The sequence below is a fragment of the Lacerta agilis genome, chromosome 4, assembly GCF_009819535.1.
Source record: "Lacerta agilis isolate rLacAgi1 chromosome 4, rLacAgi1.pri, whole genome shotgun sequence".
NCBI lineage: Eukaryota > Metazoa > Chordata > Lepidosauria > Squamata > Lacertidae > Lacerta > Lacerta agilis.
The window spans coordinates 30,588,404-30,601,793 of NC_046315.1; the positions used below are offsets into that span (position 1 = coordinate 30,588,404).

At 41.3% G+C, this 13,390-nt stretch overlaps 2 protein-coding genes across 4 annotated transcripts; one reads left to right on the plus strand and one right to left on the minus strand.

Annotated features, from left to right (window-relative positions):
• Positions 1 to 1,269: 1,269 nt before the first annotated feature.
• On the minus strand, positions 1,270 to 9,577 carry CLDND1 (claudin domain containing 1). Of its 3 annotated transcripts, none has more exons than XM_033146554.1 (5): positions 9,457 to 9,577; positions 4,406 to 4,695; positions 3,162 to 3,266; positions 2,421 to 2,558; positions 1,270 to 2,304 (listed from the first exon to the last, which is right to left on the minus strand). In XM_033146554.1, exons 2-5 carry the CDS (start codon positions 4,683 to 4,685, stop codon positions 2,084 to 2,086), a joined length of 744 nt encoding a protein of 247 aa, XP_033002445.1. In that variant the 5' UTR covers positions 4,686 to 4,695; positions 9,457 to 9,577; the 3' UTR covers positions 1,270 to 2,083. The 3 variants fall into 3 exon arrangements, with proteins under 3 accessions (XP_033002445.1, XP_033002446.1, XP_033002448.1); XM_033146555.1 differs by lacking the exon at positions 9,457 to 9,577 and adding an exon at positions 7,810 to 7,997; XM_033146557.1 differs by lacking the exon at positions 9,457 to 9,577 and having other exon boundaries at positions 3,162 to 3,270; positions 4,406 to 4,532.
• Positions 9,578 to 12,198: 2,621 nt separating this feature from the next.
• GPR15 (G protein-coupled receptor 15) lies at positions 12,199 to 13,390 on the plus strand. The gene has a single exon (XM_033146558.1). The coding sequence runs from the start codon at positions 12,256 to 12,258 to the stop codon at positions 13,336 to 13,338; it is 1,083 nt and encodes a 360-aa protein (XP_033002449.1). The 5' UTR covers positions 12,199 to 12,255; the 3' UTR covers positions 13,339 to 13,390.

The following is a 13,390-nucleotide window of genomic DNA, read 5'->3' on the forward strand; positions in this document are numbered from 1 at the left end:
AAGCTGCCATTCCTGTTCTCCATGTTCTAATGGAACAGATATGTAAAGCAATTCAAATGATTCATTCAATAAGGTGGAGAAACACAGCATTTGCCCAACACAGGCAACTCGAACAAGGTTAGGTTCCAGGGGTCCAAGAATATACGCAAAAAGACGTAAAACCAGGAACCCCTGGAACTGAGTCCCCTGCAAAGTGAAGGGCTGCTTGCCCTGCTTTGGGTAGGTAGTGGGAGGGCTTTGGCAGCAACCCAGAGTCCTCCAACCTCCTTCCCAAAGCGTGGTAAGTTTTGTCCAGCTACGAGGAGGTTCAAGAGGGCTCCAGGATGTTGCCAGAGCCCTTGCACTGCCTTCCCAAACCCGTGATTGCAGCTTTGAGCAGGTGGGGGGAGGGGATGAATAAATGGAGTGGGTTTCCTCCACTCTCCATTTACTTATTTCCCCCCACCTGTGCAAAGGTGTGATCACTTAAGTTAAATAAGCATAAGTTGCAAGTTAGCTGCACACATGTTGGTGTTTAGGACATGCCAGTTTTGAGCCTCAGGGAATACTTGTATGATCACATAAACATGCAAATTCTTCGGTTACACGTATGTTGTGGGCAATCCAGATGAACCATGGCTCAAGGGTTACTTCTCTGTGCATTGTGGGGATAGCACATTCCCCTAGTGCTCAAGATTGCAATGCTATCCCCCAAACCCTCCTCCCTGTGCTATTACTGCCAAGTGAAGTGTAATCTGAAAGGTGCCTATGGGAATGTCATAGAAGCCTATTGGCCAGTAGCCCTACCACTATTCATGTCACAGGCGTAATTCCATAGTTCCCTTTCACTCCCCAATGTTTTGTAAAGGTCATCTTTAAAAATCCCTTGATGCATACAAAGAGCAATGTATTTTGTGTACGAACAAATAGTGTAATCTAGATTGGACCTGCAAGGTTGGCCCACCGTCTCTTCCCAGTGGATCTAATTATTACCTATTTATTTGCAAGGACCACAACACACAATTGGACAAATCTGAGTTGGAACCACTGTGCGGCTCCCTTAAAAAATGTGTACCACATCTGTTTAATATTGGTATCAGTTTGAAATGAGACCAACAAACTTTTCCTCTTTCCTTCCACATATCCTTACTCCCCATCCTACAAAGTTTTTACACATGCATGAAAATGGAAATTTGGACAGAAGTCCATGTCAAGATTCTTTTAGTGGAAAGTGAGCTTCAGTTGTACTCCATGCATTTTTCTGTCTCATCGGCTGCATACAAATCCAGCAAAATTCCACGAGCTTTGCTCAGATTTATTTTTTAAACAAAAGTTTTAGTTTAGGCGACATGAATAATACTTATACAAAAATCCAATAAGGTATTGCATTGCATAAATAAAGGGTTTTAAAAGTCAGATTTATATACACACTTACATTAGTCAAATTAGAAGGTACACCTTGTAATAGAAGCTCCTACTACAAGGGGCAGGGATGGAACAAACAAATGTTGACATCATTTCACTTAATTTAGAAAGCTCATGGCTACCAACCTTTTTACAACAATCAAGCCAAAAAGCTTGAAAGGGATACAGCGGTAGGTATAGGAGTGAGGGGGGGAGGGAGAGACTGTATCACAATCTAGAACAAAGTTCTATTGCTACATTTATGAAAGAGGTTGCACTGGTTTATTTCCTAGTGGGTCATAACACACATACAGTACTGCCAAAATTAGTGTCATTAAAATCTTTCTTCTCCTACTTACACTACCCTGTTAATCATTTTTGAATATCAGGTTTAGATGTGGAAAAAAGTACTGCACTGGGAATAACAAAGACATGTCATCAAAATTTATAGTTAAAAAAAAACCCAACCAAACAGTTAAGAAACTTGTTAAAACCTTGCAGATCACTGGCAAGAAAGTGCTATTCCTGGTAATTGGCCTCTAAGGTCTTTAAATTCTAAAAACCCTCAGGCCATTTCACTTCATGCATTTTGTGGAACAAAATTAAAATAAAATAAAAAGGAAGAGCCAGGGGTAAGGGGGCAAAAACGAAGTATTAAAACGGGGGGAAAACAGACATGGGAAGCAATGAAAATATCCCGTTATGCCACACGGTATGCTTTCAAGAGTGTGAACTCCTTCCTGTTAGTACGAGCAGCCCAGATGAAAAGGGCAGCAGCCATGAACTGCAGGGGTGCTGAGACACAGGCCAGACAGAAGGACCAGCCAAACTGGCCTTGCACATCTTCTGGAGGGGTTAGCTTCTGGTGGAGCAGCTCAATTCCAGCTACATAGCAGCCAACTGAACCCAGCGTGCACAAACCTGGAGAAGAAGCAGTAAGTATATTTTGGTCAGACTTACAGCACCCAATTCTTGGCTCACCATGTTAAGATAGTCAACACTGAATACATGGGATGAAGTTTGCCAAGAGGACTCACCTGCTAGAAAGTGGAGGACTCCGGTGGCAATGGCGGGGTAGAGACTGCGGCAGGCACAGGCACAGACCCCAATGAGAGCCCCAAAACACATCAGCCCAAGGCTAACAAAAGGCAGGAGGAACTGCAAGCGCCAAAGATCTAAAGGAAATTGGGAGAGGAACATTATTGGCATGTTCCAACTTTAGGGCCTTTCCTCCAATCTCATGGTGTTTCCAAGACAGAGAGTAGTTCAATCTACTATCTAGTTACTTATTTGTGACAAAGCCCAAGAACTCTAGCTTTTTGTCTGTGCTAAACAGTACAGAAATACATCACATAATAAAACAATATTGAATTTTGCAGAGTATAACTGCTAAATAAAGGATTATGCTATCTATCTATCTATCTATCTATCTATCTATCTATCTATATATCTATATACAGTATAAGAATCCCAAGTAAATTACCAGAGCATCATAAATGACTTGAGCTGCAATACTAAACATACTTTGCATGGGAGTAAGTCCCGTTCAACTCAGTGGAACTTACTTTGACAAGGTAGCATACTTTCCATTTATCCACATTTGATGAAGGCAAACATATCTTATGGCCAAGTTAAAATGGGTCTTGAGTCTTTCTCAATCCTATGTCTATTCAGATCCAAGTCCCACCACGTTCAATGGCTCTTACTCTTTGGTAAGGTGGGCAGGACTGTAGGCTCAGATACATTTTATCTGCTACACAAAACCAAAAATTACTTACAGGTCCGGTTCAGATCACTGCCACTATTGTGATTCCCAGGATCCTTATATTTTTCCATGAACTGATCCGAAAGGGAAAAACTGACGCACCTTGTGACCATCTCAGCTTCCAAAATGAAAAAAGAAATAACATTTATTAGGATCTGCTTTGCTTGACTGTCATTCTTCATTCACGCGCATACATATATCTAGGTAAACTAGGTGAGGTGAGGAACCTCTGACCTGTAGGCCTAAAGAGGCCTGTGAGGCCTCACCATTTGGCCCACAAGGCCGTTTCAGTCAAGCCATGCCTGCCTGATGCAATGTATGATGTAAGGTGTGGGGTAGGTAAAGGCCTGGCTCAGTCTGGTGAGGTATGTAGGTACCTGCAAAGCCCTGTACAAAGAGACTTCCCAAGACCCAACATCCAGCTGACTGCCAGTTTTGTAGAACGCTTTGAAAGGTGCATTGCAGATTGTGCATTTGCCTGCATGGTTGGATTTCAAACTCTGCAGGCAAAGAAATGAGTCTCCCGATGTCATTGTGAAATCAGTGACAGGTCGGCGGCCCCACCCCATACAACAAAGCACATTGCAGCATTTTAAGAAGGAACGGGTTTATGGTTATAGGTTTATAGCCTCTAAGGCACTACAAGACTATTGATTTACAACAACGATGCTGAGGAATGGAAGGAAGGAAGACACTGGCCGGAGGGTGGGGGCAGCTGCAAGGACTGCAAACGATAATGCCAAGGGTTACAATAAGGCAACCCAGCCAGATGGGTGGAGTATATATATTTAAATTATTGTTATTATTATTATGCAGCTCACAGGTTGCCCAACTCTGGCATTTAAGATTAACTTCCTACGTACTACAATTCCTCTTATATTATTATTCAGCAGTTGGCACTGATCTCCAACTTTTAAAACTTGGTATTGTTCTCAAAACTATTAGTCATTTCCTCAGAAGACTTGATAGACTACTTCAGAGACAAACTAATAATTTTAAGGTCCTAAGAGCAAGCCTAGATTTAAATGATGGAGGTACTTGCTTAGAAGATACAATTAAAGTTCTCTCTCAGGCAAATTTGTGTATCTTACAACTGAGAATTAACAAAAAAAGGGGGGGGGAGATATGTCTGCTCAAGCGGGACCTGATAACCTAATCGATTTATTGATGCATCAGTGCTTTGCATTCAAATGATCCCTCGGGAAAATGGCACTAACAGAAAGACACATTTAGAGACACTTTCTGAAGTGGGCTTACTTGGTGAGTTGAACCAGTAAGAGTTCTCAGCCATTGTGATGCATCTCCGCCACAGTCCAATGGTGCCATTCCATCGAAAGAGAGCTTCTGTATAAGACTTTTCATCTTCACCGGTGAAATCATCCCAAGTGGCCTTGACTTCACTGTAATTTTCAGGTGGTGATGAGTTGCGGTACTCATACCAAAAGTCCGTGCCAATAGAGGCTGCCAGGTAGATGGTGGAGATAATGCTAAGCACGCAGGCGATTACTAGAGCAGTGGCAAAACGGTTATCCATCATAGTGTCTCAACTGCAATTGAAAAGAGTAAAAAGAAGAAAGTTTCCAAACATGAAATTTAACAGAGTTAGCAAGACGCGTGTTTTCCTGGCTCTAGCCAGCCTCTTTCACATGCCTACGCCAGCTGTTCCTTTCATTGCTTACTTGCAACATCTGTTCAATTAAGCAATTAAAGCAACTTCAGAACATCCCCTCCTGTAAAATTCTACTCATTGAACTGTATCTGGATTGAGCGTAAACAAGGACTGAACCAGAAAACAAAATGATTAACATTTTAATCCATTCCAGATTATCACTGCAAGAACTCAGGGACTCCCAAAACCACAGACTCCCAAAACAAAAAAATGAAACAAAAGAGTCTGACTTTTTCCTCCTCCATTTCTATTCTTTTTCCTTTTGTGTCATGTTTCAGATTATAAACCTGAAAGACTGTTTTATCATTGATCTGCGCAAGCCGTTCTGGTGGCTTTGGAGTCTCATGAGTGAGGTTAAAATCATTAAAATAAACACACACACACACACACACACACATGTGCATTATTGCATATTAATTCTGTTTGCTCAAATCAGGTACATCTGAGTTGCAAACTGATACTGCTATAATATTACACTGTACATCTTGAACTTGATGTATGAAAATGGAGGCAGGGCTTAAGAGATTTGGAAGAACATGCATGTAAAAAAAGCAGGCAATGCAAGTGATCTTCTGAACAGACCCATCAGTTAAGCCACCTATCCTAAGACAGAGGAAAATGCAAGCAGACTGGTCTATACATGTAATCAGTTACATTTTTTGTTCTTCCCTGTAAAGTTTCATAAGACTGACTTTAATAGTAAAATAACAACTTTAAAAATATTGTACAATGAAATACGCCGCATTCCAACTGGTGGCTGTGACCATGAAAAACTGAGGATATGATAATTATTTATTGGAATATGGAAGTGGAAACCAACAAAATGATACAATATAGCATTTGTGTAGTACTTTAGAAGGCTGAACACAATTCCATTACCTCCTTACCACAGTATTATCTCCCTAATTTGCAGATGAGGTGAATAAACAAAGGTTTGCAAAAAGCTACCTATTGAGTTTCTAGCAGGTGAGATTTGAACCAGTAACATTGATGCTCACAGCTCATACAGACATAGAACACACAAAAATGTGGAGTGTCTCTGTAAAAACACACACTATTAAATTCTCTCATTTTTTTCAAGTATCTAAACTTCTTTTCAAAGATGTCAGTGTTGCAATTTCCCCAGTCACAGCTGCTTCCTTAGTTTTTATAGGCCTTATTCAAACATATTTTAGCATCAATTATTGCATTAAGAGAATGCATCAGGGGGCGTCAGACTCATAAGCTCCCTCTCTTTGGCCTTGTCATGAGGAGGTGTTAAGTACAGAAGCTTTAACTTCTGTTTTAGTTTAAACACAGCTTCTTGTGCTGTCCAGTCCTTCGCAAACTGTAGCCGGTCTTGATTATGGCTTGCGGAAACAAAGCAACTTCAAACCACAGTTTATGAAGCTGGCCTGTTCCAAATACAGTTGTACCTTGGTTTTCGAACAGAATGTGTTCCGGAAGTCCGTTCGACTTCCTAAGCATTTGGAAACCAAGGCGTGGCTTCCGATTGGCAGGTGCACCGGAAACAATAGCGGAAGCCACATCGGATGTTTGGCTTCCAAAAACAGTTCAAAAACTGGAACACTCATTTCCGGGTTTCGATCATTCAGGAGCCGAAACGTACGAGTACCAAGGAGTTCAACAACCAAGGTACAACTGTAACTACAGTTAAGGTGAAATACAGTTTAGTGTTTGGATTACTTGCTAAACTGTAGCTAAAATAAAACGGAAGTAGATGCTTCCAATCTCCTTGCAATAGCGCTGGAAGAGGGAGCATAAGAGTCCCAAGGACTGATGAGAAACATTCTCTTAATGCCATGGTTTTGCTGCATCTGAACTCACCCACAGTATTACCAGTAGCAAAGAACTTACAAATAATCACAGTATAAACAGGACAGCAAGCTGACTCAGGAGCGTGGCTATTTTATGGATTATCTTAGTTTGCAATGTGTTCTTTAGAAGAAAGTAAGAGTGAGAACCAAGTGAAAGCCTGGAGCATGGTCTGGAGATTATGTAGATAATTAAAGGGAGTGCTCAAGAAAGAAGCACTTGCGCAAAGCAGCAGGTGGTTAAGAAGATATGAGCACACAGATGAAGGTTGGAGGCAGCCAGAGCTTACCGTATTAATACAGAAGAAGTTGGTGTACAGAAACAGGAGAAAGAATGGGAAGTCACAGTTAGAACACCCATAAATAATAAGGTTTGCAAAAGGCACTTTATATTTAGAAGATAGTAAAAATTGAAGGATAAAAACTAACAAGAAGAAAAGAAAAGAAACAAAAAGTTACCATTTAGATGAAACTAGTAGCAGAGATAATCCGAGCTCAAAAAGTAGAGAGTCAAAAAACAAGCTTGCCAGTGGTTTAGGTAGAAAGTTAAAAAGATTAAATCAAAGGTATTGGGATACCTAAGGTCTACCAGCCACAGGCTGAAAACCATGAATAAAACTTAATTGCCACAAACCTGTGCTACCAGGCTGAAGTCAATCATGCTGTTTATTGGAAAGTTTATTCAATCTAGATAGAGATTGTTATTAAGACTTTATGTTGATAGAGGAAAATCAAAGTTGTGCAATTATACTACTAACTGGCATTCACCCAATGTCAGTCAAATGGGCATATTTAATTAAATCACAGTAGACAAAATTGTTTTGAACTGTAATGAATTCAAAACAGGCCCCTATTATGTGGCAAAAGTGGCACATGAATCAGCAGTACACATATACTGTATTCCAACAAGAGCAACATTGTGGTTTTTTTGCAGAAATGGTCACATTCACCACTGTAAAGCCTTATGTATGTATGTACCATAAGTTTTCAAAGTACTTCTTCCACATGTTCAGATAATATCCCCATGTGCACAAGCAGAATAAATTTCAAATGGACCATATTTTCAACTGGCAGCCCAACTCAATACATGTTTACTTGGAAATAAACCCCATTCATTTTAATAAATCTTAATGCCAAATAAGGATTTTTGATTGTTTGAAACATTCCTTCTATCTCACCAAGAAAAATCTTGTGGTGTGGAGACTTCCTTTGCTGAAAGGTGAATACTTTGGTGTTCCTACAGAAATCAGGACTGAAGAGTAGCTCAGCAGCTTTAACAAGTATTATTTTCACAACAGTGTCCTCAGGGTACTTAAGCTGTTAAAGGTGCTTTTTGTTTTATTTGGATAAGAAAGAAGCAAATTGAGGCTGGTGCAAGTTAATCACAGTTTGTCTTTAACACAAGCTACTCAACAATCTTGATTGGGGAAAAACAAAACAAATTGGGCAGGCAACACCCAAACCTAGGAAAGTCTAGTAGTATTTCTAAAGCTGAGCATGTAACAAGCATAGGATATGTACTATGGATTTCAACCAAGAGACAAGATTGGCTTATGAAGTCTGCTTGTCTTAAACTTAGGAGTTGCCGGGGATAAGATCATCACTTTCTATTTAAATAAGATGTCAGTGTATACATTGGTATCTGAAGAAGTGTGCATGCACACGAAAGCTCATACCAATAACAAATTTAGTTGGTCTCTAAGGTGCTATTGGAAGGTATTTTTTTATTTTGTTTCGACTACGGCAGACCAACACGGCTACCTACCTGTAACTAGGGTATACATTCTCACACTGAGGTTTAACCAAAACATTTCTCAATTCTTACTAGTAAAGATGTATAATTAAAGAGGAAATATGGAAACAATGATTTAAATATATATATATTAGGAAAATGAGAAAATAATTAGAAACCAGACCATTTGTAGCATAATAGCACTTTTATCTTGCCACATCTTTGGCTCAAAAAAGGGTCAGGGGACTGGTCCTATCCACTGGCTAATTCTGTTAGGATGATCCCATTGTTAGCTCCAGAGTTTTACAAGGGTAGTGGAAACAACACTTCCTTTGATAGATACCAGCATCCGAGGGCACAGATTGTCAGTGAGGAGGAACACAAAGCCCATTCATATCCTATTTTTTTGTTTTTCCTCAATTATAGCACCAAGAGGGATCACGACCACCAGCGAGAGCATCATTTCAGGCTACGATACCGGGGAGAAATGAAACGTTCGCCCAGGTTGACACATATACGCTGACAAGAAGAGAGATTTCCCAAAGCAAAAGCCTAATCCCTTTTTCATGGGCGGGGTGGAGGGGGGGTGAAAGGCCCGCAGGCACACACCTTTCTCTGTTTCCCCTCTTCAGTCCTCATCTTATATACAAAACTCCACAGCTGCAGTCTTATGCACGCTAAAATGGGAGTGAGCCCCAGTGAGTAAAGCGGGACTGCACTGCACCTCGGAGGCAAGATGCGCATACCTGGGAGTGTAGATCTAGGGGTGCGTGTGGTGGGGGTGATTATTACTACATTACCATCACTATCAGTAGTAGTAGTAGTAGTAGTAGTAATAATAATAATAATAATGGACATGTGCCTGCAGACTCTCTCGAACTGCAGGGCTGAACCTGCCAGCGCTGCGGGCAGGGGTGTGCTTGGTGGGCAGATGGCTTTTCTGCCCCTTGGAGATGCCCATCAAAATATAAGCCACGGGTCTCCCGCACCTCCGTGGACTCTTTCCGGACACCTTCTCCTACCCACAACGCCCTGTACTATCCCACTCGTGAATTCCGGGTTGGGGAAGGGAGCTGGGCCCGTCCATACTCACCTCCCATCCTCCTCCCGACTCCACGGCGCCGCTTCCACCACCCACCCTCGGCCGAAGCTTAGCCTGGGGACGGGGGAGGGGTCTCCTCCTCCTGCCTCCTCCTCCCTCGGAGACGCTCATCCGCCCCCGACCGCCAGGCACCCTGGGAAATGCAGTTCTGGCCGCATCGACAGCGGCGCTCCGCTAAGAAACCAAGGTGGGAAGAGCTTTGTTGTTGGCCCAAGATCGGGAGGAGAGGCGCTTTCCAATTGCATCCTGGGTATTGTAGTCTCGCTGACCAAAGGCGCTGGAATGCGGGGAGGTTGCCTAGCGTTGGCCGAAGTGGGAATGGTGGGTTTTCCCCCATCCTCTCTCTTTTTGCTTCAAAACTAAAACTGCTCTAAATTAAAAAAACAAACAAACGTGCAGTTGTGGAGCAGAACATATTGTAGCCGTGACACTGACGTGGCGGGGGGCGGCGGTCCTTCTTGTGTGCAAGTGCTGTGGTGCTTTTCAATGGACAAACTGCTTTCAGTTCTTAAATCAGTTCAGCGTGCAGATACCGCCGCCGCTCCTCTTCCTGTCAAGGTTGCAGTGCCTTAGCGCTAGCCTTTCTGTACTTATCTACTCAGAAGTAACGTAAATTAAATCAGAAGGGGCTTACTCCCAGGTAAGGGCTGCAATCTTAAGGGCGTGAGGTATTTTGGAGTTTCACCAAAACACAAGCATCTCTCATTCCTTTTGAAACATCTTCACCTGTTGAACTCCTGGCATAGGAACTCTGCCAGTGTTGGGGTTTTTTAAGGTGGCAACTGTACTGGCATGTAAAAGACGTCACTTTATTGCACTTAATAAGAACATACAAAAATGTTTATAGAATGCTTTTAAATTGTTGTTACTTCCCCCTGAAGCTCATGCCTATCAAGTTTATAATGCAATATAATATAATCAAGTCACATAGAATATATAAAATGCATTATGTTAGGGGGGATATTGGGGAAAATATATTTTACAAAAGCATATATATGGATAAATTCACATTAAAATGCTGATGGACTTCTTTTTTTGCAAACTAGTGTGAAAATGTGGGGAGCTGAAATTAAGGCTGTAAAAATGAGAAAAAGAAAACAAAAATTGATGGATTCATTCATCCCTGCCTAGGAGCAAGGCCCATAGCTCAATGAGTCCTCAGAATACACATAGAGGGTTACTCACCAAAGCTGTGTTCTACCACTGATTGCTGGTTCTTTCTTCAGCTCTCAGAGAATTCAGTGAGAGAGAGAAATGTTACTTATACTAGGTTACTAATGTTTATCTTCTTATGATGTTTTGGAATTTGATGGGCTTTCACTGAGTACTCACATGCTTACCATAATCTAGCTAGTCTTGCATGACAGGAATAGAGATGACATCTCCCTGATAATGCAAGGGGAGATGTGGTGTAACAGGTTTTACCTTGGCACAATTTTATTCACAATTTTATGGGAATTTGTCTAGAACTTTTAGATAGGTTCAATAAAGTAGCATTCTTGGAGTAACAAATTACAATACTGTACATATGTGTCCCCAGTTGCTATGAAGCGTAGTTCAAGTAATGATGGCTCTGTAGAGAAGTAGCCCAGTGGTTCTCAATAGTTTTTCTCTGGGCCTCACATCCAGAATAAAAATTTGCTTGTGCAAATGGGGAGCAGGTGCCGATACACTTCCCTGCCAATGGTGCAAGGGGCCTAGATATAGCTCTGTTGACAAAAAAACCTTCTGTTTTCTGATCTTCCATATTTCTCACAATTGAAAATCTCTGTTCACAACAATATGTCATGGAGAACTGTAGAACAATAACCACTGCTCCTGAAGAGAGAGGCATTGGATACTGTTTCTGGTTGTATATCCCCGCCCCCCCCAATTGATACTATAGTACACTGAAATGCTTAAATGTTTTTTTGATTGTGCTTGAATTTTTCTGCCACATTTGCTATCCTCTTCTGCCACACAATTGTGGCACACCACACCCTTTGAGAACTACTACCATAGTTGGTTACTCAAAGAAAGGACAGTTCACATACAAATTAAACAGAGTTTAAAACAAGGTTGCAATCCTAAGCATCCTTTTGACCCTCATATATATTTTTTCTGGTGCTGCCACTAACAGATTGGACCAAAACTTGAAGTAAAGAAAAGAGCATTTAAACGCTTCAGAAAAGATATAGGAGCAAGATACTGTTTTTAAGAGCAATATAGAATAAAATTTGACATTAAAGGTCAGGTAGAAGTTTAAAAGCACATCTTTGTATGCAAGATTTTGCTGCTGTCAGAATTGAGAAGGTGTTGGACTTTCATTCTACAAATAACAGCAACATGTCAATTGGTAAAGCTTTGCGGGAGTGGAAGCCTCCCAAGTTTAGAAACACAGATTAGACAAGCTAACGGTTATTTAAATAACAACCCACCCTGACAAACTGAATTCACCACTTTCTTACTTCTGCTAACCATCTATAACCTCAAAAACCTCAACTAATAAATTGTATTTACAAAGAAACTCAAACCTCTCCCCTCCCCACTTCCCAAAATTTCAAGGAAACCCACCCCACCATATTTTATGGTCAAAGCTGCCTGTATAAGCATGCTGGTTGGTCAAATCAAACCAGGCCCTCCCATTCTGTGCTAGACATTTAAATGCCTAGTCAGAGATTGATATGTTGTACATCAGATTTTTCTTATCATCTGGAAGAAACTGAAAGGAAAAAAGAAGAGAGCTATCATCCGTAGTGTCAATAAGAACATAAAAGTGCTGAAAGCTTCTTCGCACAAATCATTTTTGAGATGGAGAAATCAACTTCTAGCTATGATTACTATTTCTACACAGATCCTCCTGAAGATAACTGCTCAGCTGTGGAGTTGCCTTACAAACACATTTTCCTGCCTGCTCTCTATACCATTGTATTCCTGGTAGGGATTGCTGGCAATGCCCTTCTAATAGGAGCACTAATCTTCAAACGGCGGGTTCAGAGGCTAATTGATATCTTCATTGTCAACTTGGCAGTGTCTGATTTTATATTCCTTGTCACATTACCCTTTTGGGTAGACAAAGAGAGGACCTCAGGACTTTGGAGATCTGGCTCTTTTCTCTGCAAAGGCAGCTCCTACACCATCTCAGTCAACATGTACTGCACTATCTTTCTCCTCACTTGCATGAGTAGCGATCGGTACCTGGCAATCATGTACCCATCAGTGGCTAGGAGGATCAGAACAAAGCTGTATTCCATCATCCTTTGCACTTGTGTCTGGATTCTGTCCTGCCTACTTGGGTTGCCTACCCTTCTGTCCAGAGAGCTGAGGAGATATGACAACAGCACATATTGTGTGGACAAGGAAATTATATCTACTCACCAGATTGGGTCGCTGCTGCTTCTGATTTTGGCATTCTTTGTTCCTCTGTTCATCATCTTGACTTTTTATTGCTCCATCACCAAGAAACTCTGTGTGCATTATCAGAAATCTGGAAAACATGATAAAAAGCTGAAGAAATCCATCAAAATTGTCTTCACTGTAGTGATCATTTTTGTTTTGTCTTGGGCTCCTTTCAACATTTTTAAGTTTCTAGCTCTGATGTCTGCAATCCAGGAACTGAAGCCACCTTTCTGCCTTCCCTACAAAGTTGCCCATATCGGTATGGAACTGAGTGGCCCATTTGCGTTTGCCAACAGCTGCACAAACCCTTTCATCTACTACTTCTTTGATGACTACATCCGTAGGGCAATGATGCAATGTATAACTCCGTGCACAAAGGCCAACAACTTTGGAACCAGTTCTGATAGCTCAGACACTCGCCTTAGCTACTCCTTGTCTGCGTTTGCCCACAGAGAAGATGTTTCTAGGAAGAGAAGGAGGTCAGTATCATTCTGACAAGAGTCATAATTCTGAAAGTTCCAGTGTCTCCATGTCAAGAGTAAGATCA